Consider the following 27889-nt stretch of genomic DNA (forward strand, 5'->3'; position numbering starts at 1 on the left):
GCTGGGATCAGGTCCCAAGCCTCTGGCGTCTGGCTCCTGCACTGTCCTCTCAGCCTGGCTTCCCGCCTGGTACAGGATCCCACCCGGGGCCGGGCCTGTGGGCGTTGAGAGGCCTGGCTTCCAGGCTAAGCTTTACCTGCTACATGCTAGCTCTGGACACGTTTGGGACCACTGTGGACCTCTGTTTCTTCTTCTATGCAGTTACAGCCGCCAAACCCCCTGTCTGCCCAGGCATCCTTCCCTTGCATTCAAGAACGTGTGTTTGCAGCCTGCCTGTTCCTTGCCGTCCGAGCAGGCAGGAAGGGGTTCCAGCCCCACCCCTGCAGGAGCAGGGAAAGACGTGTGTTGGGGCCAGGGGCCTGCTTGTGGGCTAGAGCCGCCTCCAGAGAGGCCAGCATTCTGTCTCAGTGTTCTCACCCCGTAAAATCCGGAGCGCGCTGGCACTCAGCCCGGGGGGTCTTGAAGGGCTTCCATGTACTGGTTTAAGATCCTCTGCTAACGAGGCCCTGGCAACGCCATGGTCCCCCGTCTGTGGTGCCGGCAGAAGCAGGGCGTAGCACGCAGCAAGCGGAATCTTCTAGCTGGCGAAAGTGGCCGAGGAGTGGCCCCTCGCCTGCCTCCTGTGGAGCCTCTCCGGGGCCTCCTAGAAATTCCAGGAGCCCTCATGGCAAGAGGGCCTTTGGAAGTGGCTGGGCATCGCCAGCCCGGCGCCTCACCCTCTCTGAGCCTGTTTCTTCATTTGTGATGGGGGCTGCCTGAGCAGTGACTGGGAGGGTGGCAGCTATAAGGATCTCACTGGGCAGCTGTCAGGCCCCCACCCAGCCCCCGGCCTTAGTAGCTGCCTTATGAACAAGTGCCCCCCCATCCTCCCACGGCCCCGGGGGGATTGTGGGATTTGCCAGGAAGTGGCTTCTCCTTTATCCTTCCTCCCTCCCACGGTTACGATCAGCTGCATAAGAGAAACTAGGGGCCTGGCCTCCCCCCAGGTCTGAGGTCAGGTGGGCTCAGGGTGTCAGCAGGGGTGAGGGCTCAGCACGGCTGGGCAGGGCCCACCTGCCTCCCAGCGCCCCCAGGGTGAGCCGTCCTTCCCTTGGGGCCGCCGGTCCTGCCCTCTCGCTTCCCGCAGCAGGAGGAAGGCGTCCCGGCCTCCTTGGTCCCGGGGACTCACGCCCACCGCAGGCCCCCCCGAGGGGAAATGACTCGTCCAAAGGCTTGGAGTGAAGGGGGATGTGCCCTGCGGAGGGCCAAGTCTGTGTGCACGTGTGTGAGTGTGTGCGTGCGTGTTGGGTGGGTGTATTTGTTGTGTGGATGTGTGAGTGTGTGTGATGGGTGTGTGGTGTTCAGGTCTCTAGCTCTGCTCTGTCCTCTGCTTTTGTTAAACCCCGTACCTGCCCTCTGCACACTCAGGAAGGTGCTGAGTAGATGTTTGTTGACTGACTATCTGATGAGATGCACTCTGGGTGGGGAGCAGTGGGCTGGGAGAGTCTCCAGGGATTGATTAAGGAGGCCGAGTGGGGGCCGGGGAAGGAGGCAGGCGGGGCACCCCGGGAGCTGCCTCCCACGCCCTCCCCGGCCCCCACCCCTGGGGCTGGAGCTGACGCAATTCCCGGGGGAGGAACTGGGGCAGGGGAGTGGCCCTTGCTCCTGGCGCCCTGAGCCCGAGAACCTTCCGTGGGTTCTGGATGTCACCCCACGTGGGGCTCCCTGGACACGGGGCGAAGGGAGAATTCCAAACGCCGGGTCTCGGTGCTGTCCTGCCCCAGGGAGAGGTCGCCCCTGCCCCTGGCTGTCGTCACAGCAGGCCGGCCTCCAGGACAAGGTCGGGGCTGCAGAGACGCCGCCTGCATGGGGGCAGGGGTAGGGGCAGCTTGCTGACTCGGTCTCCCCGCTCTGTGAGGAGGGCCCTGGGAGGGAGGCTGGGGCTTGTCAGGGGTGACACCGCTTCCCTCCCACCTGAGTGCCCAGGATGGGAGGCCCGCAAGAAGCCCCTGGCCCTCCTGGCTCCCTGCTGCATCCTGGGCCGGTTCCGGGGGGCGGGGCACCCTCATTTCCGAGCCTCCTCGGTCCTCTGATGCCGACACAGCCTGCATGTGGCCTACCGTCTCTGGCCTGTGGGTGGGTGGGCCAGTGGGTCTTTGCCCTTGGAAGTCAGCAGAGGAGGCCATGGGGTGGCGTGGTTAGAGCTCAGGCCTTGAGCCCCCACACTCCTGGGATCTGATCCCAGTCGCCGCCTCTTGTTGGCTGTGTGGCTTCGGGAGAAGGAATCAGCCTCTCTGGGCCTCTGTTGGCTTATCTAGAAACAAGGGCTGCCGTGAAGCACAGAACGAGATGGGGTAATAGAGACACTTCTGGCACATGAGAGACACTTATAAATGCTTGTGTGGCCACCATTTCAAGGGGGTTGACAGATGGGTGCCCCGGGTGCTAAGGCCGCCTGGGCACCTGTGAGACAGACTCGCGCCCTGGGCAGGGGCCGAGACTGGTGTGTGCAGTGGTGGGGCTGGTGGTCACAAGGGGTCAGGACCAGAGACCAGGGCGGCTGGGGCTGTGCAGCTCGCAAGGGGCCAGGGAGCCGGGTCTGTTCGTATTGTTGGAGCCGTTCACGGTCCTGGGCTGGGAAGCGGGGGCCCGGCCTGTCATTACAAGGGGGAGCGGGCAGAGGGACCGCGGCCTCCCCAAGAGGGGTCTGCTGGCCTCGCGACATCCTGGGTGTGTGGGAGGTGGGGGCAGGGCAGTTACATGCTGGGGAAACTGAGGCAGCTAGGCTACCTCACAGGGCTTGTCCTCTGTGCATTTCTGGGCTCTCCCCGGCCCCCCCACCCCGCACAAATAACAAACGGCTCCCCCGGGTGCCCGGCTGCTGCTCTGCAACCTGCTTTGGAGGTTGTATCACCGGCACCCGCTGGCCCTCGGCGGTGACAGCCTCCTGGCCAGTGGCTGGATGGGGGCGCCGCAGCCTCCGGTGGCCTCATTTGGCCTGGGGGATTTGTGAGTGACACATGGCACCCCTGCCAGCAGCTGCACCCCTCTGTCCTCTGTCCCTCTTGTCTCCACCCTGGGGTGGGGTGACTGCCTCGGGGGCACAAACAGCCCCTCCCCTGGGATTAGCTCCGTCTCCCACCCCGAGCCTCCGCTGGCAGAGGCCCTGGAGGGTCAGCGGGCAGAGCGGTGACCAGCTCAGCGAGGGGACAGGACGGCTTTGCAGGGGAGCTGCCTGTCGGCCTGGGCCCAGCTGCCTGCCTGGTGGTCAGCGGGCCCTGGGGGCTAAGAAGGAGGGAGGCGGTCAGGGGCCGGTCAGAGCCCCAGACGGAGGGCAGACACACTCCCACCTCTGGGGGTCTGTTTGCTCCATGAGGGGCAGCATGGTTTGTGGTTAGACCGTGGACTCTGCCCCGAGAATGTCTGGGTTCAAATCTCATCTCCGCGGTTGCTAGCTGTGTGACCCTGGGCAAGCCATTTGACCTCTCTGGGTTTCTTCTTATAAAATGGGGATGGGAGTGATCCCTCCCCAGGGGTCAGCTTGGAAGATGGGGACTCCCCAGGCGGCCTGGGCCCAGCTGGCCCCCACCACACTGCTTGCCCCCAGCCCTCCGGGAGCTGCAGAAGGGCAGACCGCAGACCCCTTCACAGACGACACAGGCCCCTTCACAGACGACACAGGCGGAGCAGCCCCGTGGAGCGGTACAGCAGGCAGGGCTGGGGCGGGACAGGTGAGCCCTGGGCGGGGCCGAGGCTCCCCAGGAGAGAGGGCTGGAGGCGGGGACAGAAAGAGCCCCAAGGGGAGGTGCTAGGAGCCCACCCACCGTCGAGGGTGCAGGCCCGTGGACCACGCGGCCACCTCTCCTCGGCCGCCAAGGTCTGGGTGGCCCCGGGCTCCCGTGTGATGATGGATACAGACGTCGGCCGGCTCTCCCACAGGCGACCAGAGCCAATAATTAGCTTTTAACCTGTCCCCGCCGTTAACTCGGAAAGGCCACCATTTGTTCCAGGGAGCTGCTAGTGTATAAAGAACTAAACACGGCCAATTTTGTTCAGGATGAATTAAGACTTGTAAATGTAGAATGAGTTCATCTATTTAATTAAGTAGCAGCAATATGGATGTTAAATTAAGTTCACGGCGGACGTGCCAAACAGGGTGATGAAAATCCTGTGGGGGGGGGGGCGGGGATTTGGGGAGGGGTGCGGCCGGCCCGTCCTTGCCTCCGAGGAGGCCTTGCCCTGCCGGGGCCGGAGGAGGCACTGCCCGCTGCCCGCCCGCCCACTCGCGGTCCCCACGCAGGGAGAGTGGCTCCTAGCAGAGGGAGCTGGATGTGGACGGATGCGCTGCCCGGCCCCTCACCTGTGCACGCGTGCACGCCTGCGTGTGGTGGGCGGCAGGGGAGGCCACTGAGGTGTGCCGTGTCCCCGCGTGCCCCTCTTGGCAGATGATTTATGGGGACAGACGTGCTGCCCCCACCGTGGGGAGGGCAGCAGAAAGGACAGAACTGCGATGGGCCATGTGCTGCCGGAGGGACCCTCCCAGAGAGGGCGGACGGAGGGGTGGATGGGGCAGCAGGTGGTGAGCATGAGGGCAGCGTGCCCAGAGCCGGGCCAGCAGCCCCAGCGTCCTGGAGAAGGGAGGTCACCCAACGCTGAAAACACAGAGACCCTCCAGAAGGCCATTCCTTTCCTCCCACCCCCAAACCGAGCCACCCTGGGGAGGGGTGCTGGCAACAATGCAGTTCTCCTGAGACCATCGGCTGCCCGGGTGGGGCGTCGGCTAGAGCTTCCATTGACGGCAGTGGGCTGGCGGCAAAGCTCAGGCACTCAGCGTCTGGAGAACACAGCAGACTCTGCCCTTGAAGACGGACTCAGAAGACGGTAAATGCCAACATAAGCACGCATGGCAGTGATGGTGGAGGGAGGGTTAACTGGAGTTGGGAGTAAGGACGGAGTCAGGGAGTGTTTCCTAAAGTAGGGGCTTTCCTCACCGGGTTTTACAGGATGAATAGGAGTTTGCCTAGTAGATGGGGAGGAGTAGGGCATTCCGGGAAAACAGAGAAGAGCACGTGCATAAAGTTGTGCTGAATATGCTGCGTTTAGTTCATCCCTGAGGGAGAGTCGAGGATGTTGCTGGAGAGATGGGTCGGGATGTGAGGGGCCTTGAACGTCAGGCAGAGCAGCTTGCAGGGACCCTGAAGGCACGGAGAGACATTTGTCCACTCGGTGCTGGTCCAGCCTCAGCACACGGCAGTCAGAGAGCCAGCCAGACGGAAATCCCTGCTCCACGCAGCTTGCAGTCCACTCAAGGCCACAGACGAGAAATAGAAAAACGTGTGTGCATGTGAGGGTCAATGGTGAAAGCAACATGGAGAAGTGTGAGAGGGTGAGGGGGCTCCAGCCACAGGCAGGGTTGCTGGTTTTCATGGGGCCATCAGGGGAGGCCTCTCTGCTGCCCTTTAGCAGAGCAAGGAAGAAACGGAAGAGACAGGACGCCCTGTTGGCCGAGGGAGTGCCGGTTCATGCCTTTTGCTCCAGCGTGATTGTTAATAGAGCCCCTTCATGGTGGTCTGGATGTCTGGCCCAGGAGGTACACAGGCTGCTCGGGAAGGGCTAGTGCAAAGGCCCCGGGGCAGGCGTGACAGCCAGGAGGCCAGCAAGGGAGAGAGGGGTGGTTGGGGGCCGATAGCACAGATCCCAGAGGGTGTTATCAGGGCTTGGCTTTTCCTCAGAGTGAGATGGGAGCCATGGAGGGTTCTGTGTGAGAGGCATGAGCATCTGCCTTTGGTTAACAGGCTCCTCAGGTTGCTGTACCGAGAAGAGACTGCAGGGGGCGCAGGGGGCAGCAGGAGGCCCGTGAGGAGGTACTGCACCAGTCCGGGCGAGGGAGGACAGGGCCAGTGAAGTCCAATTCCAGATGCAGTTGAAGGAGGGGCTGCCGGAGGCTGGGTGGTGCTGGGGATCTGAGAGCAGAGGGCTCGGGCTACTGGGCGGCTGGGCGGCAGGTGGACTGCAGGGCCAGGAGGGGGCAGGGCCTCGGGGGGGGGGTGTGGCTGGGAGACCTTGGATGGCTCAGTGTTTGGCCTGCAGCTCTGTTTCACTTGGTCCCCACACAGTTTTTTACTTATTTTTTAAAATTTATTGCCAATATTTAAAAACCTGGAGATTTATTTTTAAACCCCAGATTCCTGGCTTCTCTAAAAAGTCTGAAGCTGTTTTCACTGGGTCTGCTTCCCCCTTGGCACCTGTCGTGGGAGCTGAGCAGCCCCTGCTCATGCTGGGAGGGGCACGTGTCTCCTTTTCGCTCCAGGTACCTGCATCCAGGGTGCAGGAGCTGCTAGACTTCAGCCTGCTAGTCCGCTTGGCCCAGCCCCTTATGCAGTGCACGACCCGTGCACGTGTACCCAGCCTCCCTGCCCCGATTGGAACCAGCTCCTGAAGTCTGGTAGGAAATGATAGGACTATCAGGAAATCCCCAAGGGTAGCGCCTGCCCTCCTGTCACCCCCCAGCCCCCCAATTTCCAGCTCGGCCGTCTGCCTTGGCTCCTTGAAGCCTGTGGAACCATTTAAAAGGCTCCTAACGATATTGATCAATCTCTCTAAAATGGATTATCCCTTGTGCCTCCCAGCCTGCCTGGATGCCCTGGGTAAGATCAGAAAGGAATTATGTTAGCCGGAGGCACAGGGAGCAAGGGCAGGAGTGTGTCCCCTCCCCATGATGCAATCTTATCAGAGCTGAACTTTACTCTCCATCTTGGGATACAGGATACTTTGGGGATGTCGGAAAGAAATAATAATCTTACATTTGCAGCCTGCTTGACACCGAGCCAGCAGGGAGGGCCGGTGGAGGGGCCGGGGAGGCTGTGGGGAGGACCATTTTTCATAGGAGCTGTTCCCCAGAGAAATCAAGCTCCCAAGGGAAATCTCATAGGAGCCCCCGCCTCGGGTGGCACGCCCACGACCCGCCCCGTGAGGATTTCAGCCCCACGTCCTGGGCCCAGGGGACAGGCACGTTCATTAAAATTTGAAACACAAATGGAAAATTGCTACCTGAAGCCTCAGGCAGCAGCCAGCCGGTGGATCTGAGTTCCCACTAATGGATCGAATGCGGGGGAAACAGTTTCAGCCAGCGCCACGCGATTCTGTGGGGGGAGTTGGGTCCAACTGGAGACAAAGCGCCCGAACCGTGGGAGGCACGGGGAGGCCAGGGGGTCTGTCTGTGCCCGGGCCGAGACCCAGCCCCTCCCTTCTGTGGTTCTGGCTGCCTCTCCAGGGTCTGGAGGGCATGAACCGTCCCTGGGTTTGTCACCCCGGCTGACCCCCACGCAGCGATGCAGGGGGCACCGCTTGCCTCTGGCGGAGTTTGCGCGCCCGGATTCAGGACTTGGGTCAGGTGACGAGGTCCCAGGAGACACCAGTAGAGACAGAAGGTGGGAAGGGAAGGAACTGACAGCCGGGGCGTCATCGAGCCCCGGTGTGGGCAGCCAGAGCTCGGCCTTGCCAAGGCCCCCAGGGGATGGTGGGGGATGCTCCTCCATTGTCCCCACAGTCCTGGGGCGGAGCGCCAGCGCACCATGGGCCACCTCGGAGCAGGGCTGAGTTGTCCAGGGGCTGTGAGTGGGGAGCTGACGGCTTCTGTCCCCGTCTGCTTCTCCCCCGGGCAGTGGGCGGCCCCTGTGTGACACAGGCCCTGGTTGTCACGCACAGACGGGCACAGACTGACCCCAGACGTTGCGAGAATGGAGCAGCCAGCGTGCTCAGGGGACTTCAGAGGCCTTCAGTAGGTCTGGGTGGGAGAGCGAGAAAGGAATGTTCTGGAAGGTTCTGCTAAAAGACCCATTCTGGGTGGGCTCCAACTCCTGGCACCCAAGGGCTGGTGAGGTGGGGGCACCCCTGAACCTGGGGGGCACCCGCTGGTGTCTGAAGCAGGATGCCCTGGGAGCTGTGACCCCACCTGCCCCTTCCACCCTCTCACCGTCCCTCACTTCGCAGCCACGCGGGACCTTTTGTGTGGGCTCGTGTTTATTCGGCCAAGGGCTGGTCTGGGACTTGCAGTCCAGGCTGCGGTAAGGAAACGGGGGCAGGGGCTCACTGTTCCCCCCCAGGACAGACCGGATGGCCCTGCGTCCTGAGACAATGGGCCCGGGGAGGCGCCAGGTGCTGGGCCAGGGCCGGAAAAGGACAACTTAAAGATAAACACAGACCCGCCCGTGGACTTGAACTCAGGCTGCAGAGAGCTTGGCCGAGACCTCGTCCCTCCGCGGGGGACCCCTGGAGCCTGGGGGAGAAAGGGCTGGGGTGGGGTGGGCGGAGGCCGGAGACGGGCTCCAGAGGAAAATGACAGCAACCAGCGGTGAGCGTGCCGTTGGCTTCGAGGGCTTCAGATACAGCTTTCCGCTCTCACGACCACCCCATGAGGGAGCAGCAGCATCCCCGCTTTATCGATGGGGAAACTGAGGCACGGAGGGATTGCCCAAGGCCACACAATGGTAGAACCGGATTTGAGCCCGGGTCCTCTTGCTCCAGACCCCTCATTCCTCATCACAACCCCCCCACCCCACCTCTTGAAGTGGGGCTCGCCCCCCGCCGCCCACCCCCCTTCTGGGACTTCCCCCACCGCACCGTTGCCGCCAGCTGTGACCCTGGGGAGGGGCTGAGCCCGCGGGAACATAGGGTGCACCCCGGTCGGGGACCCTGGACTCTGAGAATTCTGGCTCCCCTGCCACGTGGGGTTTGGGGAGATGCCACATGTGTTCCTATACGTGTGGGGTGGAGAGAGGAGGGCTGCGTGGCCCAGGACTGGTCTCCCCTGCAAGTTGTGTGCCCGTGGCCTCGCGGTCGTGGTTCCCATCGCAGACCGCACGGCCTGCGGTTCTCCCAGAATGTTCGCCATGCGCCCCTCCATCGTCCTCACCCCCACTTCTCTCTCATCCAGCTCTCCAACACTGGGCATCTCCCACAGACTGCCTTGACGCTGTCCTGCAAAGTGGGGGACACAGCAACCCTTCCACACAGGAAGAATGTGCTAGAACTCTATTTTTCTTTTTTTTTTAAAGATTGGCACCTGACCTAATATCTGTGGCCAATCTTCTTTTTTTTTCCTTCTTCTCCCCCCGTACACAGTTGTATATTCTGGTTGTGAGCGCCTCTGGTTGTGCTGTGTGGGACGCCACCTCCGTGTGGCCTGAGGAGCGGTGCCGTGTCCGCGCCCGGGATCCGAACCTGCGAAACCCCGGCCGCCGAAGTGGAGCGCGTGAACTCAACCCTTTGGCCACGGGGCCGGCCCCCTCTCTGTCTCTTAAGAATCTCTTTTTGCATAGAGAGGTCGTTAATGTATAAGACATAGAAACTTAATAAACGGAGATATGAGTGTTCAAAGTTGGGGCTTTTTTATAACTTTTAAAATCGACTTTATTGAGGGGTCGTTTGTGTTCAATAAAACGCAGCCGTTTTAAGAGTTTTCTCGTTGGCTTTTGACGCAGGTGTACGTCTGCATCACCCCAATCCAGGGAGAGAACAAGGCTGTCACTCTGGAAAGTTCCTCCCCAGGTGCGCCCTCCGGGCCCTCTCCCCCACAGCCAGGGGACTGCTGACTGCTTCCCATCCCTCTGGGTTAGGTTTTTTTTTTTTCCTTTTTCTTTTTCTTCTTTTCAAATTGCAGTAAAATACAAAAAAACGTAAAATTTAGCATCTCAACCATTTTTAAGTGTACAATTCAGTGGCGTTAAGTACATCCATGTTGTGTGACCATCCGCACCATCCATCTCCAGAACTTTTCCATCTTCCCAAACTGAGACTCCGTCCCCACTCGGCGCCCCCCATGCCCTCCCCAGCCCCTGGCGCCCGCCGTCCTGCTTTCTGTCTCTGTGAACATGACTCCTCCAGGTCACTCCTATGAGTGGAATCCTACAGTGTTTGTCCTTTTGTGGCTTTTTTCACTCAGCCTAGTGTCCTCAGGGGTCCCCGTGTTGGAGCAGGTGTCAGTGATTTCTTCCTTTTTAAGGCAGAATCATATTGCGGCGTGTGGATGGACCACGTTGGGCGTATCCATTCGTCTGTCCGTGGACACTCACGTGGCTTCCCCGTGTTGACGTTGTGCACGGTGCTGCTGTGGACACGGGCGTGCGATTGTCTCTCGGGGTCCCTGCCCTCGTCCTTTGGTCTGTCCTGGGGGGTTTGTCTGCTGGGAGCTTCGTGTGAAGGACTCACACAGCGTGTGCCCTTCTCTCGTCCAGGCTGCCACGTGCCCGTCGTTTGTTCCTTTTCCTGCTGAGTGACGTCCCTTTGTGGGACTCGGCACGGTCGTCGCTCTGCTCTTTTTTCTGATGGGCAGACACTCGGGGCCGTTCTGTGAAGGCAGAGTTAGGGACCGTGACCTGGAGAGCCAGGTGTCTCTGTTCTCAGAGCTGGCAGTGCTGGGCTGTCACCCTGCGCACAGCCCGCCCTCCTCCAGCAGATCCTGGACCGGCTTCTCCTTGATGCTGGACCCCGACACGGGGGAGGCCTGGCCCCGGCCCCGAGCGGCTCCGGGCTCTGCCTCGAGGAGCAGAGCCTGCAGCTGAGATGTGACAGGGCCAGCACAAGCGCGGGAGCATCGAGAGCAAGGCTCGCCCGTGGCGCCTGGCCTGCTGGACCGGGCCGAGACCATGACCAGCAAGCGAGCTGGCTGTGCAAACAGGGCTTCCTGGCGAGGCCACCAGCTGCCAGGCCCGGCTCCACCACACCCGCTGCCGCCTGGGGCCACAGCAGCGAGGTCTTCGGGGGTGAGAGTCTCCCCAGTGCGGAACCTGCCCTCGCTGGGCCGGGTGGGTGGGATTATCTCTGGCAGCCCCAGGCCCCATCCCTCTGCTGATGAGGAAGCTTTGCAGACGAGCAGCAGAGGGTAAAGGTCATCTCCTTATCAGGGCTCGCTCCCTGGAGGGAAGGATCAGAACACAAAGCCACCCACAGCCCTCTGGGCGTGACAGCCTGCTGATAAGAGGAAGGCTGGGTGGTTTGGGGTGACACCCAGTGAAAGCAGAAGTGGGTGGGACCCTGGCTAATCTGGATCCGCATGTGGTCAAGACCCCGGCTCCAAGCCTCCAAGCACAGGGCTGAGAGGCCAAAACAAATCACCCCCTCGCCTGGGGCCTCTGAGGAACCAATTGTTCACTCCCCACCCCCAAGTGGCTCCAAGGTAATGTGGTTACTATGGGGCCTGAGGATCAGCTTTCCAAATTCCCTTAGATGTGGGCCTCAAGGGCCCAGCCCTGCCTCTGTCTCCTGTAGTCTCTGGTCTCCTGAGGTGCATTCATTGAGCACCTGCTGTATACCAGGCAAGCATTCATTGGTTACCTGCTGTATACCAGGCCCCAGGCCTAGGCTTTGGGATTCAAAGCTGGAAGATGCAGTAAGGGCTGGGGCATCGGGACAGTGGCTGCAAGAGGGGATCCTGACAGCACAGACACTAAGGGCCATGAGAAAAAGATTCAAGGGACTCAGAGGGGACTCTCCTCAAAGAGGGAAGTGTCCCAAGGAGGGAGCCCGGCACTGCCTGAGGATGAGGAGGACCTGGCCTGGTCACCAGCCAAGCTTCCGTGGGTTTGGCTGGAGGCCGGGAGGCCCTGAGCTCCCCGTGGGGCCTCGCGGGCTCGTTTCCTTTAGGGAAGTGGCCTTGGCTCAGGGTGAGATGGGAGCTGCTTCAGAAAAGGAGAAGCAGACCCTCCGTGGTTTCCTGAGTGTGGAGCTGCGGCACGGGGCGGGAAGAGGCTGGCCCCTTCCTGAAGCCCCGGGGCCCGGGCCACCCCATCCTGGGGAGGGGGCTCTCCAGGGTGCCTGCCACTTGCTGAAGGTGTGCCTCTGTGGTCCCCTCCTTGTGCGACCTTGGGCAGGCACCTGTGACACGGGGACATTAGCCATTAGCCAGACACCCTAGGTACAGGAATGTGTGAGCCTCACCGGGGCCCAGAATGTCCCACACTTCCCAGGGGATGGCTCCCTCGTCCACACTCAGTGTCCGCAGGAATCTGAGGGACAGCGAGGTCACGGCCGTGAGTCGGGGGGCGTTTGGACCCAGGCTGGCTCCTACCCCCCAGGAGGCTGCCTGGCCGGCCGTGGCTGTCTTACCTGTCCCTTTGCTGAAGAAGTAGCCTGACACAACCCCGCAGGGGCTGGGGGGAGCGGGGCTCGACAGGGAGGGTAGGGGCTTCGGGACCTCCAGGGAGAAGCAGCAGGGCGGTCTTGGCCCCCGAGCAGGCAGAGGGACGGCCACTGTCAGGACCGTGCATTGGTTGCAACTCAGGAACTTGAGCCACATGGCGGGGCCGGTGAGGGACGGACCGTGCCGTGCGTGGGGCACATGCCCTGGGAGGTTGGAGAAGGGGAGACTGATGGGGGAGGCCTGAAGCATCTGTTGCCCTCCGGCCAACGGGCCACATCCCTACAGGGGGGGCGGCCCGGGCCTTCGCCCGTCCCCTGCCCGGGAAGGGCCCGTGAAGGGCCCGTGACGCAGAGGTGGGGATGGAGGAGGGGATGGAAGCCGCGCCTGCTGGTCAGCGGCTCCGCCAGCAGCTCCAGGCAGAGCTCATCGGAAGACCCAGGGCCCGTACCCGCGGCAGTGCTCCCGCCACCAGTGTCCCCGTGAAGGCAGATGAGCCAGATTTGGCCGCTGTAAGAGGAGCCACCTTGATTTTGATTTTCAGGGGCATCTGCTGGGAGGAGGGGCAGGAGGAGGGCAGATGGGGAGCGAGGCCGGTGCCAAGTCAAGCTTTAAAAATCCACAGGCTGTGAGGAGACAAGGCTGCCCGGCCAGCCGACCTGTGGCCACCCGTGCTGCCCGGGGCCTGAAAGCTGGGGCACGGCTATGGCCAGCGATGCCTTCCAACCCCTGCTCCCATGGAGCAGGGACCCCCTACTCCTGGGAAGCTTCCGGAGCCACCTGCCACCCTGCTGGGCACCACTGACCTGGTGGTGAGAAACCCGATGGAGCCCCATTAGAGAAAGACAAATGAGACAAGAAAATGCCAGGTGAAAATCCAGAGATTCAGTGCTACAGAACCCCCATAATAGAGCCAGAGATTGGGTGACAGGCGAGGGCTATGTGAAGCTGCTTTTGATGGAATAGTCCAGGTGGGCCTTCCTGAGGAGGTGATGTTTGAACACAGACCCAAATGGAGGGAGCTGTGTAGATACTGGGGAAGAGAGTTGCGGGGACAGCCAGTGCAAAGGCCCTGAGGCAGGAAGAGGCCTGGTGAGGCAGGTGTGGCTGGAGTAGACGTGACACAGAGCCGTGGGGGTTGGGTCAGGTCTTCTGGGGACCAGGGAGCCAGAATCCCAGGCTGGAGCTGGATTCCTCTCTGGGGAGAATTTCCCAGTGGTCACCTGCCTGCCTCCCAGGCCTCTCCTCTCCCTCAGCTGTAGCCGGCAGGGCAGGAGAGAAGGCTTGCTGACCTTTCTGAGCTGTTGCTGGTCCACCCTGAAGCCACCTGTGGTCACCTGGCTGGCCCGTCAGTAGTAGGTTTTTAATTATCTAAATATTGCTTCTGCCCTTTGCTTTCCAGCAGGGCCTGCTCAGCCCTGCAGCGGACGGAGCGCTTTCCGTGGCTCTGCTGGGGCAGTGGCGGGCTTGGCTCCTGCGCCTGATTGCAGCCGCTGTAATCTGCTGGGTTTTATTGTTCGGGAACAATACAGCAGCGTGGTGGCGAGGTTAGACAGTGTGTGGAGTGGGGGGGGGGGGGGGCAGAGATGCAGAATTACCCATGGTCCCTGACGGCCGTTTACCTCCTGGCATACACCGGCCTCGTCCCTGGCCACGTGTGTCCTTTATCTGGGTCCCCATAGCCTGGTTTGCAGCTGGAGAGGCTCGGCGAGGGCCTGGGTCTCCATGGAGGGCGCCGGCTTTGGGAGCTGGCCCGTGACTTGATTTTGGACTTCCCACCCTTCTGAGGCCCCGGGGGTAGGAGGAGAAGGGGAGCGAGCAGATGTGGCTGTTTGCAAGGAAGAGGTCATGTGCCGGGCCGAGCCGGCTCCTGGAGAAGGACAAAGGAGGCAGGCTCGGTCCCATGGCACCGTCCAGGACGCAGGCTGAAGCCACCTTCACTTCCTCCCCTAACCAACCTCCCGATCACCCTGGGGGGACGTCTGGAGACCCCCGCCCATCCCCACTCGTCCTCCTGCAGCCCCCGGCTGCCCCCGTAGCCACGGAGTCCCCTGGCTGAAGCGGCCCACGCCCCACACTGATGGACCGTGGCCCCCCACCTGGCTCCGCCACCATGGCCGATCCGGGATCGGCGCTCCTCACGGCCGGGTGCCCCCACCTCTCCTTCCCCCTTCTCCTCCCGGCCGTGCCCACTCCTGTAAGTGGCTTAATTAAGGAGCTGTGTGGTTTATTTACGTATGGACCTCGCCTAATTGGCGTGTTTGTCTTTTCTCATTATTCCCAGCTGGACAGAGCCGTTTGAACAACAAATGCAGAAAGGCTGGATTTCTCCAACACTGCGTCTATTTCGGGGAGGCCGCCCGGTGCCCCGGCTGTTAGCCGTGTGCGCGTGTTGGCTGGCTCCGGCCGCGTGCCCGTGAGCGCTTAATTGTGGGTGCCCGCAGTCAAGGCGGGCGGCGCTCGGCAGATTTCAGGGTGAGGGAACCTAATTACACCTGCAGACGAGTGCTTCAGCGGGGACAAAAGACGCCTGTTCAGCTAATTGCAGGCACCGAAATTGCCCCCACAGAAAGAACTCCCAGGAGATGCTCTGAAGCCAAGGCCACGAATCGTAATAAAGAACGGATAACTCGGAATTATCGCGGTCGGGGGCTGCTTGTTTTGGCCTGAAGGATTCAGCTCTTTGCAGCAGACATTACACCTCTGGGCTGTTTTCTTCCCCGGCGGAGGCCGTGCTGTGGCTGGGTTTGGTTTTTCGTTAGCGCCCGCCTTCGCACAGGGAAATGTCACGGGGAAGGGAGATTTGGGGTGAATCACCTCCTCTCGCCTGTCTGACCGGTGACTCCCCAGGCTCACCTGGAGTGGCTGACGGCTGCAGGGCACCTCACCCAAGGTCCGGAGTCCAGCACGTTCGTTTAGTCAGTTTGCAAACATCCGCTGAGCTCCCACCATGGGCCAGCGTGGTTCTGGGGCACGGGGTGGTGATCCCGCAGAGTCCCTGCCCGGGGGTGGAGACGGCAGTCTGCTGAGCGGGGGGACCGTGCGCTTCTCTTGGTCTCCCCTTCCCTGCAGATGTCTCAGACTCGGCCTTCATCTCTTTCTTGGAACTGGCAGCTGCAGCGGCATCCATGTGCCCGCCTCTGGCGTCAGCGTGGGTCTGCTTATGGCAGCTGTTGTCACTGCTGACTCTCCACCAGGCAGCGTGATTTCCGCCAGGCCTGGTTGTCTCCAGCCGTGCGCTGGCCGTGATAATTGACGCAACACCGTGAGGGCGCCCTTCCAAGACTGAAGGCAAGTGCCATCCTTCAGGAGAACTTGTCCTTCTGGTAGGTGCCTGGAATCGCCTTCATCCGGTCAAGGACTCACTATTCCAAGGGTGGCGCCACCCACTGCTTCCGTCTGAGGCTGACCACCTTCCCCTCACTGTCACCCTTTGCCGGTAGTTCTCTGGGGTTATCCCCGGGAGAGGGTCTCCTCTGAGCCCCCAACTGGCACAGAGGCCCCAGGCTTTGCTATCTGTCCCCCTTGACCTTCAAGGCCATAAAAATGGAAGTTCAAATTTCATGGGATCCGTAGATGCCATCGGGTCCAGTGTGGCCTCTGTGCCAGGTCAGCTCTGGGGTCCAGTTCCCCGGTCCCTTTTGGCCCAGTGATTCTTTATAGACTCGTCAGCTCTTTGATGCTTTTAAGAAGCTGGGGGGATATTTTTATCCAGCTTTTGGGGCTGATTTTACGGGCCATCATGAGAACCAGGATGTCCAGGCCACCTCTCCAAGCAGGGGGTGCCAGGGGACAGTGTGGGAGGGGGACGGCCACGCTCGGCAGGCAGAGCCACAGGAGCAGCAGGCCCTGTGTCCAGAGTGGTCAGGGCGGGAGCAGGCAGCCAGGCCAGCGTCGTGTCCGGGACAGAGCCGCCGAGAAAGGATCTGGAAATCAGCTGAGCCCAGGGGCCCAGGAGAGGGCAGCTTGAGGGGGTCCCCGAGATTCGGCCCACATGGACAGCCAGACCCTGAGCCAGGGCCTTCCCGGGGGCTTCCCCTGTGGGGCCCAGCTGGAGGCAGAACCTGGGCCGTTGGAGGAAGCCACTGAGTAGACCCGTGCAGACACCTGGCTGCCACACGGGTGTCACACAGTCTGACCACGCCCCCACCACCCGGGCTCGGCTCTTGGACAAAGTTAGAACCACTTCCGGGATTTGGCTGGGTGCCCCCTGGCCCAGGATGTGTCCCCACCTGCCGCCTCTTGGCCTGGCCTCAGGTGCCCGCAATTGTAGGCCCCTTGGTGGACACAGCGGGGTCACTGGTGTGGCAGAGGGTCCGTGTTCTGTGCCCGGCAGCAGAGTGGGCCTGAGACCCCGTTTCTTTAGCCCCTGGTGTTGGACAGGAGGCCGCCTGGGACGGTGAAGGGCCATCTGTGGGGTCATGTGGACGAGCAGTGCTGTGGGGACTGGGGACTCGCCCTGCATGGCACAGAACGTTCGACACATGTACGCTGCCGAGGGTGACACCCCTGCCTCCCTGCCTGTCTTCTGTGTGACCTGGGGCTGACCCTTCGCTTCTCGAGCTCCGTCCCCCCGTCTATAATGTGGGCAGCGATTCTCGCTCCCCGGCGCTGAGGAGGAGCTGAACACTGGGGAAGATGAGTCAGAGCCTACTGCTTGTGAAGTTTGGGACATGTCATCAAGAAGCAGGCCTCGCCCTCCGGCCAGAGAAGACATTGTAAAGGGTGCCAAGGTGCAAGGCCCACTCGTTTCGAGTGTTACTAGGCATCGGCCAGCTCCGTCATTTTTGACCTTTGGGGCGGAGGGGGGACAGCGCTGCGTGTGATTGTGTGTGCACACGTCGAGATTTTTCAAGTCGGGGCTGGGCTGTGGGGAGGGTGTGAACCCACACTCCATCGGCAGGCGAAGGAGGAGACGCGAGCTGCACCGGGCAGCTCTCTCTTTGGAAACCTGTTCTGTTTCTTAAATGTCAGAGTGAGCAGATGGCGTGTCTGAGTTTTATTAATCACGGGCTCGCGGAGCTGGGAGGCCTGAGGGACCATTTAGTCCCAGCGACCTACCGAGGAAGAGACGGAAGGCCACAGCGGGCCACAGCCACGCTGCCCCTGCGATGTGGGCGGAGCTGTGCTGGGACCCTGCGTCCTCCTCCAAGCCCGTGTGCCTCCCACTCCACGGGACGAAACAGGTGTATGCTCCCCCCACCAAGAGTAGTCATCGTGCCTCCCAGTTAAAAGCCCAAACGGAGCTCGTCCTGGGTTAATCCACCCCTACAAACAACCGGAAACCCGGTCTTTGGAACACACGGGTCAGGACTGTGGTCGCCGGCCTTGGTGCTCCATCCAGCTGCACACAAGCTGGTGTTTGCCAGGTGTCATCAGGAGATGATGGTCATGGAGCCCAGGCGACCTGGCCACTCGGCACCCGGTTTGTGGGTGGCCCTGCTGGACCCGCCTCTTGATCAGAATTCATCTGAGCCACCTGACTCCTCCCAACCCCAGCTCTTGACTGATGCTCTTCCCTCCCCCGTGGCAGCTGTTGAAACGGACTATAACACGGGGCACCCGGAAGTTCACCTCATCACGTGATGTTGTGAAACCGAAACCACCGTTTTAGCCCAAGTGGGCAGAGCAGCTCTTTTGTCCTGCCTTTCCCAGATACATCCTACAGCTTTCCTGTTAGCCCTGAGAGGGCGCCAACCAGGGCCACTGTCTCGTTCTATGAAGATAGTAGAGGTGGGGCTAAATCATACTAGAGTGTAAATGGCTGATTGCAGACACTATTTTTTTCAGAGCATGTTTTGTTCAGGTTGGAGAGAGAGAGGACTGTGGAGAAAAGGGAGAGACACTGAGCGGCCCAGGGCACCAGGGTTGCCCACCTAATCTGTCGGCCCCTCCCCGTTTCTTTGGTATGAGCACTGCAGCATTACTGGGTTCCTGCCTTTCCCATCCTGTTTCCTGAGTCATAAGCTCATCCCCACTTGGGAACCATTGGTGCTCAGCAGCATGGGAGAGGCAGACCCAGCTGGAAGACCACAGCAGCCCATTCAGGCCCTCTAATTTTTTATATGGTAAAATTGGGGCCAAGAGGGGGCAGTGGTTTGCCCAAGGCCAACAGTAGAACTGGGGCTAAAACTCAGTTCACTCCGCACACTGGCTGAATCCTGTTGCTACATCGCGGGCTCTCAGTAGGGGCGTTTTTGTCCGTCCTCCCAATGTCTGGAGGCATTGTCGTTGTCACAGCTGGGGGTGCTCCTGGCACTTAGCGAGTCGAGTCGAGGCCGGGGATGCTGCCTGGCATCCTGCAGGGCACAGGGCAGCCCCACCGCGGAGAGCGATCCGGCCCCAGCGTCAGTCATGCTGAGATGGACATCCACGCTTCGTCAACGCCCCGACAGAGGAGCTCTCGGACAGGGAGGAGATCTCGTGCTGGGGACACGTCAGGAGTCCCAGCAGTGCGGGCAGGACCCAGTGGAGGATCAATAAAGGACAGCTCGGGCCCTGGGGGGGCACAGAGAGGGGGTGGGCAAGGAAGAGAGAGGGGAAGGAGGCGGGCAGCTGACCAGGGCCGTCTGTGCAGGGGGAAGGCAGAGAAGGGTGGGAAGGGGCCCTGGGCCCCCCGGTCCCATTCTGTCACTCCCGGCGGGAGGGGACGCAGGCAGGAAGCCACCTGTGAAAAAGAATATCTTGTCGGCCAGAGGGCTACACAGACCTGTAGCCGGTAGGCCTGGGGTGGACAGGGAGATCTGTGTGTCATCCACCAATGGGCAGTCACGTCCCGCGGTGACTTCTTCCCCAGCAGACACCAGCGGCGGGCAGCGGGGAGGGCACAAAGGCCTCCGTCTCTTGAACAGGCTTTGGCGGGGTCCCCGGTGTGCGTGCCGGTGGCTGGTGGGGAGAAGAAAGCCTTGTCGGCTTGCCCCCAGGCAGCCGGGCAGGACCAAAGGAGACAGGCCGCCCGGGGCTGTCGCCGTGTCCACAGACGCTGCCGCGCAGCCTGCCCGGGATGGCGGGAGGCGGGCTCGCCGGTATCTTCCCTCCCCCGGGAGACCTTGCTCGGTGCGCCTGGACGGCCGTTTGCCAGGCCTCTGTTGCCTCTGCACAAAGCAGGACGCTGCCGGCCAGGGCTGTGTGAGGTTGGGCGAGGACGGCCTGCAGAAGTGGCCCGCCACGTTCCGGGAGGCACAGCGACAGGCGGAGGGCCCCTTTTCAGGGGTGAGCTGTGTGGCCCCAGCAGACCCAATGCAGTCTCTGTCTGACTTCTCTGGGATCCGTGCAACCCCGAGAAGGGAGCGCTCAGGCCACGTCACTGCTGACGTCTTATAAAACCATTCTTTAAAAGTGTTCCCAAACCCCAAGCTCGCCAGCAGCCCGTTCCAGCGGCCGGCCGACGCTGGAGGCCACATGCACAGATCTGCGTGCAGACTGCACCAGCCGGCGTTCCTGCCCTTCCTGGGGCTTTTCGTTCGTTTTGCTTTTCGTTAAAAAGCGTTTCTGGGCTAAAGCCTCTTTGCCAGCTCCCACTGGAGGGAGTGAGGGGGGCACCATAGTGGGCAGTTTAAAACGCACAGTCTGGGTTCAAGTCTGAGCTTTTTCCTCCTACTGGCTGTGTGACTTTAGGCAAGTCACTTAACTTCTCTGGACCTCAGTCTGCTCGTCTGAAAAATGAGGATAACGATAGATTATTTTTGTCGTGAGGATGAAATAAGATAATGTACTCACAGCCTCTGTTGCAGGGCTGGCCGTTAAGTAAACATCTGAAAAGGGAACGGGGTTGGTGTGTGTGTGAAACTAACACTAGCTGCTGTGACAAGGAGGCCCTGGTCTCTCAGCCGCTCGTCACGCTGCAAGTTACACTCACAGGAGATGTTACTCAGTAGATGTTTGTTTCTCAGTCACGTGCCCACATCTACAACAGGTGGGGGGCCAGGGCGGGGCCTCTGCCCTCAACATCTAGGGGTGGATGGACGTGCTGCATCTTCAGCACGCTGATTCAGGGTTATCCTGGGAGCCGACGTCGGTGGTGGGCTGGCCCAGGTACAGGAGGTTGTTCTGGGCCGGGCCTGGAAGCAGCATGCTATTACTTGCACCACGTTCCCTGGCTAGAGCCTGGTCATCTGGCCTCGCATCTGCCTGGGAGGCTGCGACCTGGAGTGTGGGTTTGAGCCCAGAGGAAAGGGAAACAGGTCTGGTGAAAAGCTGGCCACCAGGCCTTCTGGTTGTTTTTTTTGTTGCCCCGGGCCTCGTGGGGCCTGCCGGGACACGGAAGGCCAGCAGGGCCCTGGTTCAGGGGTTGATCCGGCAAAGATGGCCGGCCGGCCATTCTCTGGGCAGATGGCTATACCTGGTCATCTCCTGCAGCTCAGGCGACTGCCCAAACGCCAGCCAGCAAATGTGGGTCACCAGGGGGGAGACGAGAGGGTGGGCAGGTCACCGGAAAGCCCCTCATTCGGGGCGGGGGGGTGGGTGTTGACTTCAGCTTCCTGGAGCAGACAGGTGGTCCCAACACACACCTGTCTGGGGGCCCTGGACACTTCGTCTTAATCCAAGCCCTCGTGACAAGCCTGAAGGAGAGGCTGACCCAGCTGGCCCGCGGCTGTGGCGTCCAGCCTTGGAAGCTGCCCAGGGCCTCCCTCGGCTGGCAGGACGGAGGGCATTCCATTTTTACAGAAGTGACAGGAGGTATGGGGTTCCCGGGGCTGCTGTAACAAATGACCACCAACTGGGTCGGAAATTTATTCCCTCCCCGTTCCGGAGGCCGGAAGTCTGGAGTCAAGGTGTCGCAGGGTCTGCTCCCTCTGAAGGCTCTGGGGAGGGTCCCTCCTGCCCCTCCAGCTCCGGCGGGCTCCCCAAGATCCGGGTTTGTGGGCACATTGCTCCACCCTCTGCCTCTGTCTGCACATGGCCTCTCCCTGTGTGCCTCCTCTTCTGTCTGTCTGTCTGTCTCTTTTTATAAGGATCCTTTTCATTGGGTGAAGGGCTCACCCCAATAATTTAGGATGCTCTCATCTCAAGACCCTTAACTTAATTACGTCTGCACAGAGTCCTTTTCCAAATAAGGTCAAATTCACAGGTTCCAGGTGGACATGGATGTGGGCAGGCCACCCTTCAACCCACTGCACGGGGGCAGGTGGAGGAGGCCCCAGGAGGCCTGGTTTAGACCCCCCAAGACGGGACAGCACACCCCGGGTGGGAGCCCCTGGGGAAGAGGCAAGCAGAAATCAACACAGCAGGCAAAGGTGGGAACAAAACCTGTGGCCACAGACGTCACCCCGAGGTGTGACCTGACAGAGGTTCCCTGTCTCTCTTCCGACCTCGGGCTGGCTTATCTTGAGACAGCATTCCCACTTGTCCCAGTCACCTAAGGACTGGAGCCCGAAGGAGGGAGAAAGCGGGTGTGTCCACGGCCCGTGTGCCCTTGGGTGAGTGACTTCCCTTCTTGGAGCCTCCGCGTCCTCATGTCCTCATGTACGAAACGAGGTGATGGTCACTGTAGGTCGGCCTCGTGGGGGTGGGGACAAGTTCCAGAGAAGGTGAAGCACGTAGCACGGGGCCCGGGTGTGCCCCGTCTGTGCTAGCCGCTCTCATAGCTATTATCTCTATTATCCAAAACAAGGCATAATTACAGCTCTATTCATGGAGTCCTTCCTCCGTGCCAGGCACTGGAGTGGCGACACATCCGCGTCTTCCTGGAACGCAGGGGTGATTTCGTCCCATTTTTCAGGTGAGGAAATTGAGGCTCCGGATGGTGACATCACTGCCTGAGGGCACACAGCGGGTGGGGGCCCAGCTGGAATCTGAACTCTGGTCTGCCCGACTCCAAGCTGATGGTTACGAATATTGACTCTGGAACGAGCTCATGTTCAAACCTCAGCTTTGCCACTTTCTGGCTGTGTGTCCTAGGGCAAGGTGCTTGACCTCTCTGTGCCTCATCTAGAAAGTGGAACTCCTGATGGCGACCTTGAACAGGGTTGTCATGAGGATCCAATGAGAAGTGCTTAGAACAGCAGCTGGCACAGACTGAGGGCTCAGGAAACATCAGCTGGCATGATTATCCTAAAGAGGGAAAGGAAGGGGGCCAACCAAAAGGAGCCTTTTGGCTTAGCCAGGCGGCCTCCCTTCTCCTGCCTTTCGTGGAATCCTTGGGAAGCAGGTCCGCTCTCCAGAAGGCGAGGTCGAGGCCTGGCCTCGGCAGCCACCAGGGCACCAATGGGCGTACCGAGGCAGGGACCCCTGCGGCTCGGGGCCGCCCGGCGCCCACCACCACGTTCTCCAGACCCTGTCTGCAGCCTCGGTGTTCTCGGCACGTGCTGGGAGGCTATTTTTACTGCATTCAGCTGATGCTCTTGGCTGTCTGGGCTGTCTCCATGCTGTGGCTATGGCAGTCCCGCTAGAGGGAGTCGGGGGCCCCTCCATTTTGAAGGAGTGGCTGGGGAGGGGGTCCCCCTGCATCTTCAGGGTGGGGTCTGGTGGGCTCCACAGCGCCTCTGGGGAAGCAGCCAGCCCCCAGCCGGTTCCCCACCGAGAGACGAAGCTGCCCTGAGCCTCCCTCTGCCCCTGGGATGGCCTGCCATGTGGGGAGGGTCTCAGGGAGCTTTGCTGTCTTTTTCCTATAAATGCAGGACTCCTCCCCAGAGATGAGCAGCGAGAGAGGGAGGAGAGGGTGTTGCCAGGCCCCGGCTCTGAGAGAGCGGAGGGGGTGGAGAGAGACATTCGTCCTTGCACAGGAGCCGGCGGAGGCGAAATCACAAGACTGCTGTCCTCACCTGGGCACCGGGCAGCTGGTCCAGGTGCGGCCCAGGCTGGCGGCCCCTCCCACCCCCAACCGGGCCATAGGCACCCTCCGCTGGGTGGCTCCAGTGGGAATGAATGGCCGTAGTGATGGGTTCCAGAAACTGGAGCCAAGCCACAAGGGCCAGTGGGAAAGGGGAACCCCTTCCAGCTCTGGGTCCAGCCACATTATGGCAGACAACCGCGCCATTCAGCGCAGAGGCAGCCCGGGCTGCAGGCTGCTGGGCCTGGGGCTGGTGCCGTGTATTTTTCAGATGTTTTGGCATCAGGTCGGGAGCTGCGGTGCCGCCATCCTCCCCTAGCGGATCTCATATTTTCCTCCCTTGCAGACGTCCCTGTCACCAGGAAATGTCACTAACCGACTCTGGGCCGCCCAGATCCAGGGCCAAAGGAGGCCTAGCTATCACGGGAATCTTACAGCTCACCCCGTTCCCAAGGGCGTGCCCAAAGGCAGTTACGGCTTGGCCTGTGCATTTGGAGACAGTTCCATGCAGGCCCTCACACACGTTCTGGGGGGAGATGTCTGCCTTTGACAGGGCAGCAAAGGAAGACAGGCCGGGCTGGCGCACCAGCGTGGGGTCTCCTCTTCTCTGTGCCTCCACTCCTCTTAAGGCTCACCCACCAGCCAGGCCCAGGGAGCTCTCCAAGGCTCTGGCTGCCCCTCCACCCTCATTTCAGCCTTGGTTGGCCCTGGAGTAACTGTGTCCAGGAGGTCTTGCGTGGAAGCCAGGCTAGAGACCCCCTTTGCCATCCTCCTGGAGCTGGGTGCATCCGCCACAGGTGGCTCCCGGAAGGCGAGCTCCTTTCTGGCACCATCTTCCCCACTTTAGCAAGGGAAGGGGGGCACCCAGCAGATTGGGGGGGAGCGTCCCTCTGTACCCGGCCTGTGATTGGCCCATAATTACAGGTTTATTGCCTGTACCGCTATTGTGTAATGACATGTTTGCAAATTAATTTTTATGGCTCCTGCCATTAGCATATACAGTAGAGGAAGGTTTAGTATTAATTACTACTGTTGTTCGTGTAATCCCGGAGAATTAAAAACCAATAAAGGGATGACAACAGAAACTGATAGTTTAGGGTCTTTGAACAATAGTTTTATTTTTCTCCCCAAGTAAGATCAGAGATTTTCCAAGCTTGTGAGGGGTTAGGGGGGTGAGCAGGAGCTCCCCCGCCCCCGCTGCGCGCCCTGGTGCCCGGCCCCCTAGGGGGTGCAGATTATCAAGTATGCGGGTGATAAGTGGGTGATAAATGGGCAGGAGGCGAAAGCGGGGCTGAAGCAGAGGCCGGGCCAGGGGGTGTCAGGCAGGTGCTGGACCCCGACCCCGCCAGGCCGGGACCCTTGTCTCCCTCGCAAGGCCGCCGGCAGGCGCAGGGGGAGGTGCGGGGAGCGCAGAGCGCGCCGCCTCGCAGCCCCGGAAACAAAGGGCCGCCGCCTCCGAGGGCCGGGCGCGACCTCCGGGGTCAGCGCGGGGCGGAGCGGCCAGATGCTGGCGGCGGGCGCTGGCGGCCCCGGGCGGCCCGTTTCCTCCAGGTCAGCAGCCCCGGCGCCCTCGCCAGTGCCCGCGCGCGCTCGGCTGCCCGCGGGGAGGGGGCGCCAGGCGGGGCGCAGCGGGCGCTGGGCGGATTAGGAGATGTTTGTCGCACCCCCCTGGCGGCCCAGCCGGCGGAGGAGGCGGCCGCCTGCGCGCCGCACCCCCCAGCCGTTGGTGGCGGCGGGGAGGAGCAGCTCCCTCCCTTGGCTCCGAGCGCTCCGCCCAGCCCATTTAAGATTTTCCAGGCGGGAGGGCGGGGGAGAGTGGCATGGAGGGGTCAGAAGGCACGCTGGGTGCCCCCACCTCCTCCAATTTGCCCTCCGGAGCTCTCCTCTGAAGTGTCATATTCCAGGAGTTCAATTGTCATCTGAAGCCGCCGCATTTAGCAGGGACCCCGGGGCTGCCGCTGGGGACCCCTGATTTACGCAGTGGCTGGAAAGCGTTGGCAGGAACCCCAGCCTGGCGTGACCGCGCTGCCCCGCCGCGCGTACCTGCCGGCTCAGGTCTGTTCCTCAAACCAAGATGCTCGTATCTGGGGTCAAAAGGTGACCTCTTAGTGTCACCAAGTTGCAATTCCGGGTGGTTGTGCCACTTAGGGGGCCCTTCAGAAGGTAAAAGGGCTTGAAAATAAATTGTCACATCAAGAGGTGGCTTGGCGGCGTGCGTTTCAGTGTGTGGGGGGGCGTGGGTAAATGGATCCTGTCTCTTTAAAATCGCTGGGCTGGACAATGAGCGCACAGGATGTGGTTTGGCGGCAGGGTTTTTTCCCCTTCGATTTGGGGAATTATCACATGGGGCCTTCTTGAGCTGGTGTGAAAGAGAGGCGGCGTGGGGCGGAGAGATACAGGCTCCACACTCACTCACACGCACTCTGTGCAGTTGATCGTTTTCTTAAACCAAATTAGCCAGGGCTCACGTTACTATGGTGCGGCCGGGGCTCGCAGAATCCCAGTAATAGCATTTATTAGGTCTATTTGCCTGGAAGCATGCCTTCCCGGATCTGATAATGCACCAGTGCAGGCGGAGTGTGGGAGACGCTATCAGCATTTGATTACACTTGCAACAGGGATTTTTAAGGGGTGGGGTGAGGGCTGAAAGAAAAAAAAAAAGGGAGAGAAAGAAGCCGCCGCCTTAGGAGCTCAGCCGGGCCGGCCGGTGTGCGCGTTTCCGCGGCGCCGTGTGGGTTTCACCCGAGGCGGGCCAGAGCCCCCGGGGCACGGTTTGGGGGATCTTCCTCCCCGGGCCCGGCGGCGAGTGAACTCCCGGCTCCCGCAGCTGTCAGACGTGGGTGGGGAGGGAGGGAGGGAGGACGGGCGGGCGGGCCGCCAGAGCGCGGAGTTGGGCAGCCGGAGGGGGGACCGGCAGCTCCCGCAGCCGCCCGCTGTTTGCAAACGGCCCCCGCTTTGGGGCAGAGGGGAGCACCCCGCTGCCAGCAGCAGCACCCTCCCCGGGTTCGGAGAGGGGAGCCCAGCTCTCTGCGTCCGGATCCTGGTCCGCATGGATCTGCCGCCCGGCTCGGCGGCCGCGCGGGGGGAAGCTCGCAAGTGAAACTATTATTATCGCCCTGCGAAGCATGGAGCTCTCGGAAGATGCCGCGTAGAGACGGAAGGAGCCGCCGCCGCCGCCGCCTGCAGCCGCCCGCCGCTGCGCCCCTACCCTTTCGCTTTCATTAGGGGAGACAAATCTGCTGTCAGGCAGCCAGCTTTCCAATTTACCGATAATGATTCTTGCATGAAAATTGATCGAGGGGCTCTCCACCGCCGTGCGCTCTCGCCTCCCCGCTCTCCTCCTGTGCTCCTTCTGCCCGGGCGCCGAGCCTCGCGACTTCTTTCTCCTCCTTCCCCCACCCCTTCTCTCTGAGTCAGTGGTGGGACGCCGGGCCAGGGAGATAACCAAAAAAAAAAAAAAGGTGTGTGTGTGTTGGGGGGGGGGTGTTGGCTGCGAGAGGGGGAGGGGAGCCGGCTCGTCGGCCTGCTTTCTCCCGCCCGAGACTTGTGTGTGTGCAGCCGCTGCCTCTTATTTACGAGAAGAAATCTCCCCCTCGGTACTTCTTGGCTGTTTGGGTATTAATTTTCTCCTCTCCCCTCTCCCGCTCGCCCCCTCCTCCTCTCCCCCCCACCCCGCCCCTCCTCACCCAGTAGCTAAGGGGAAACGAAAACAAAGCCGATTTCTCCTTGGCAACAAGAGGTACCCCCCTCCCGCCCCTCCTTCCTTTTTCCTTCTGGTTCTGAACGTGAAGCCCTGTTGGAAACAGGTCCGCTGACCCTCGCCCTTGACATTCAAATGGCTGAATGGAGGAGAGATTGCTACGCGCACGTCTTGGGGGCTGCCTCTCTCTCTCTTTTTTTTTCTTTCAAATGAGTAATCCCTGAAGATCTTAACCCCCCAATTTCATCACCCTCACCGCCCCCCTTTATTTCTCTCGCGCTCCTCTCTGCTCTCCCGCCCGCTTCCCTCCGCCGCGCGCCCCCCTCCTATTTTTATTTGCATCTCAAGTCCAAAAGGCAGAAAATACACACGCGGCGAAGACACCGGGCAGCCGTGGAGGCTGCGGCCCGTCCTTGGTCGTCAATTACCTCACTGTGGAGCTGCCAGGGCCAAGGTGGCCGAGACTGCCCCGGCGCTGGCCGGAGAGACAGCCTCTTGATCATCTTAGGGAGGAAAAAAGAAGAAGAAAAAAAAAAAGACTTTTTTTTTTTCCGTCGCTCTCGGGATCGCTCTTCTGCCTTTATTTTATTGTTTTGGACCTTTTTGAGCGCCGTGGCTTGGACGGCGCTTTTTGTCTCATTGCTGGGGTTTAAATATTTTTTTCCTTCTTCATCCCTCTCTGGCCACTATGGAATTCTAATCTGAATCATGTTCGGATTGAAGCCGCCTCTGTATTACTTACCAGGTAAGCGAGCTGTACGCCTCCCCGGGTCCAGCGCGGCGCCGGCGCGCCCCGGACCCCCACCCCATCCGAGCCCCCCTCCCCCAGGTACCCCAGCTTGGGTCGGAGCGGTGGGTCCGCCGAGCCTCCCGCGGGCGGGCGCGCGCGCGGTCCCGGCTGCTCCCGCTGCGGTCCGGCCGGCAGTGTGTGCGCTACGTGCAGCCGGGAGCGCCCACCCGGCCCGCCGCCCCCGCCGCGCCGCCGCCGCCGCCGGGGGTTGCGCGTCTCGCTCCTTTTGTCTGCCCGGAGCCGGCTCCGCGGCGGCGGCGGCGGCGGCGCAGCGAGCGGCCCGCGCACTCAAGCCCTCCAAGGTGAATTAAGCTCTGGGTGTGAAGTTACTTTCCCGCAGGCCCCGGGGATCGGGTAGCATGCGCCCCCCCATGCCCCCGCCCCCAGTCCTGGGGCTTCCTTTGCCCTCTCTCCAGCCAGCCCCTTGCGCGGTCTCTGCGCGAGCGTGGCGCGCCTGCCCCCCGCCCCCCTTCCTGCCTGGGGTTCCCTGGAAGGTTTTGTGCCCGCCGAGGT

The 27889-nt window shown here is 61.2% G+C and overlaps 1 protein-coding gene and 1 long non-coding RNA gene across 8 annotated transcripts in view; one reads left to right on the forward strand and one right to left on the reverse strand.

Moving 5' to 3' along the window:
• The window catches only part of GSE1 (Gse1 coiled-coil protein), a 408425-nt gene that overhangs the window by 271319 nt on the left and 109217 nt on the right, over positions 1–27889 (forward strand). Inside the window, exon 1 of one of the 7 annotated variants that reach the window (XM_070612430.1) lies at positions 26305–27331. The exons of 5 other annotated variants lie outside the window; for them this stretch is intronic. In XM_070612430.1, the coding sequence (XP_070468531.1) occupies positions 27295–27331 (37 nt within the window). In that variant the 5' untranslated portion in view covers positions 26305–27294. Of the gene's footprint in view, positions 1–26304; positions 27332–27889 lie in introns of those variants that run through there. One more of the 7 variants, XM_070612434.1, reaches the window with a different exon arrangement.
• Positions 26160–27392, reverse strand: LOC139082241 (uncharacterized). The gene is made up of 3 exons (XR_011538043.1): positions 27329–27392; positions 27015–27089; positions 26160–26294 (listed from the first exon to the last, which is right to left on the reverse strand). It is a non-coding gene; the product is annotated as an uncharacterized lncRNA (long non-coding RNA).

The sequence above is a fragment of the Equus przewalskii genome, chromosome 3, assembly GCF_037783145.1.
Source record: "Equus przewalskii isolate Varuska chromosome 3, EquPr2, whole genome shotgun sequence".
Taxonomy (NCBI): domain Eukaryota; kingdom Metazoa; phylum Chordata; class Mammalia; order Perissodactyla; family Equidae; genus Equus; species Equus przewalskii.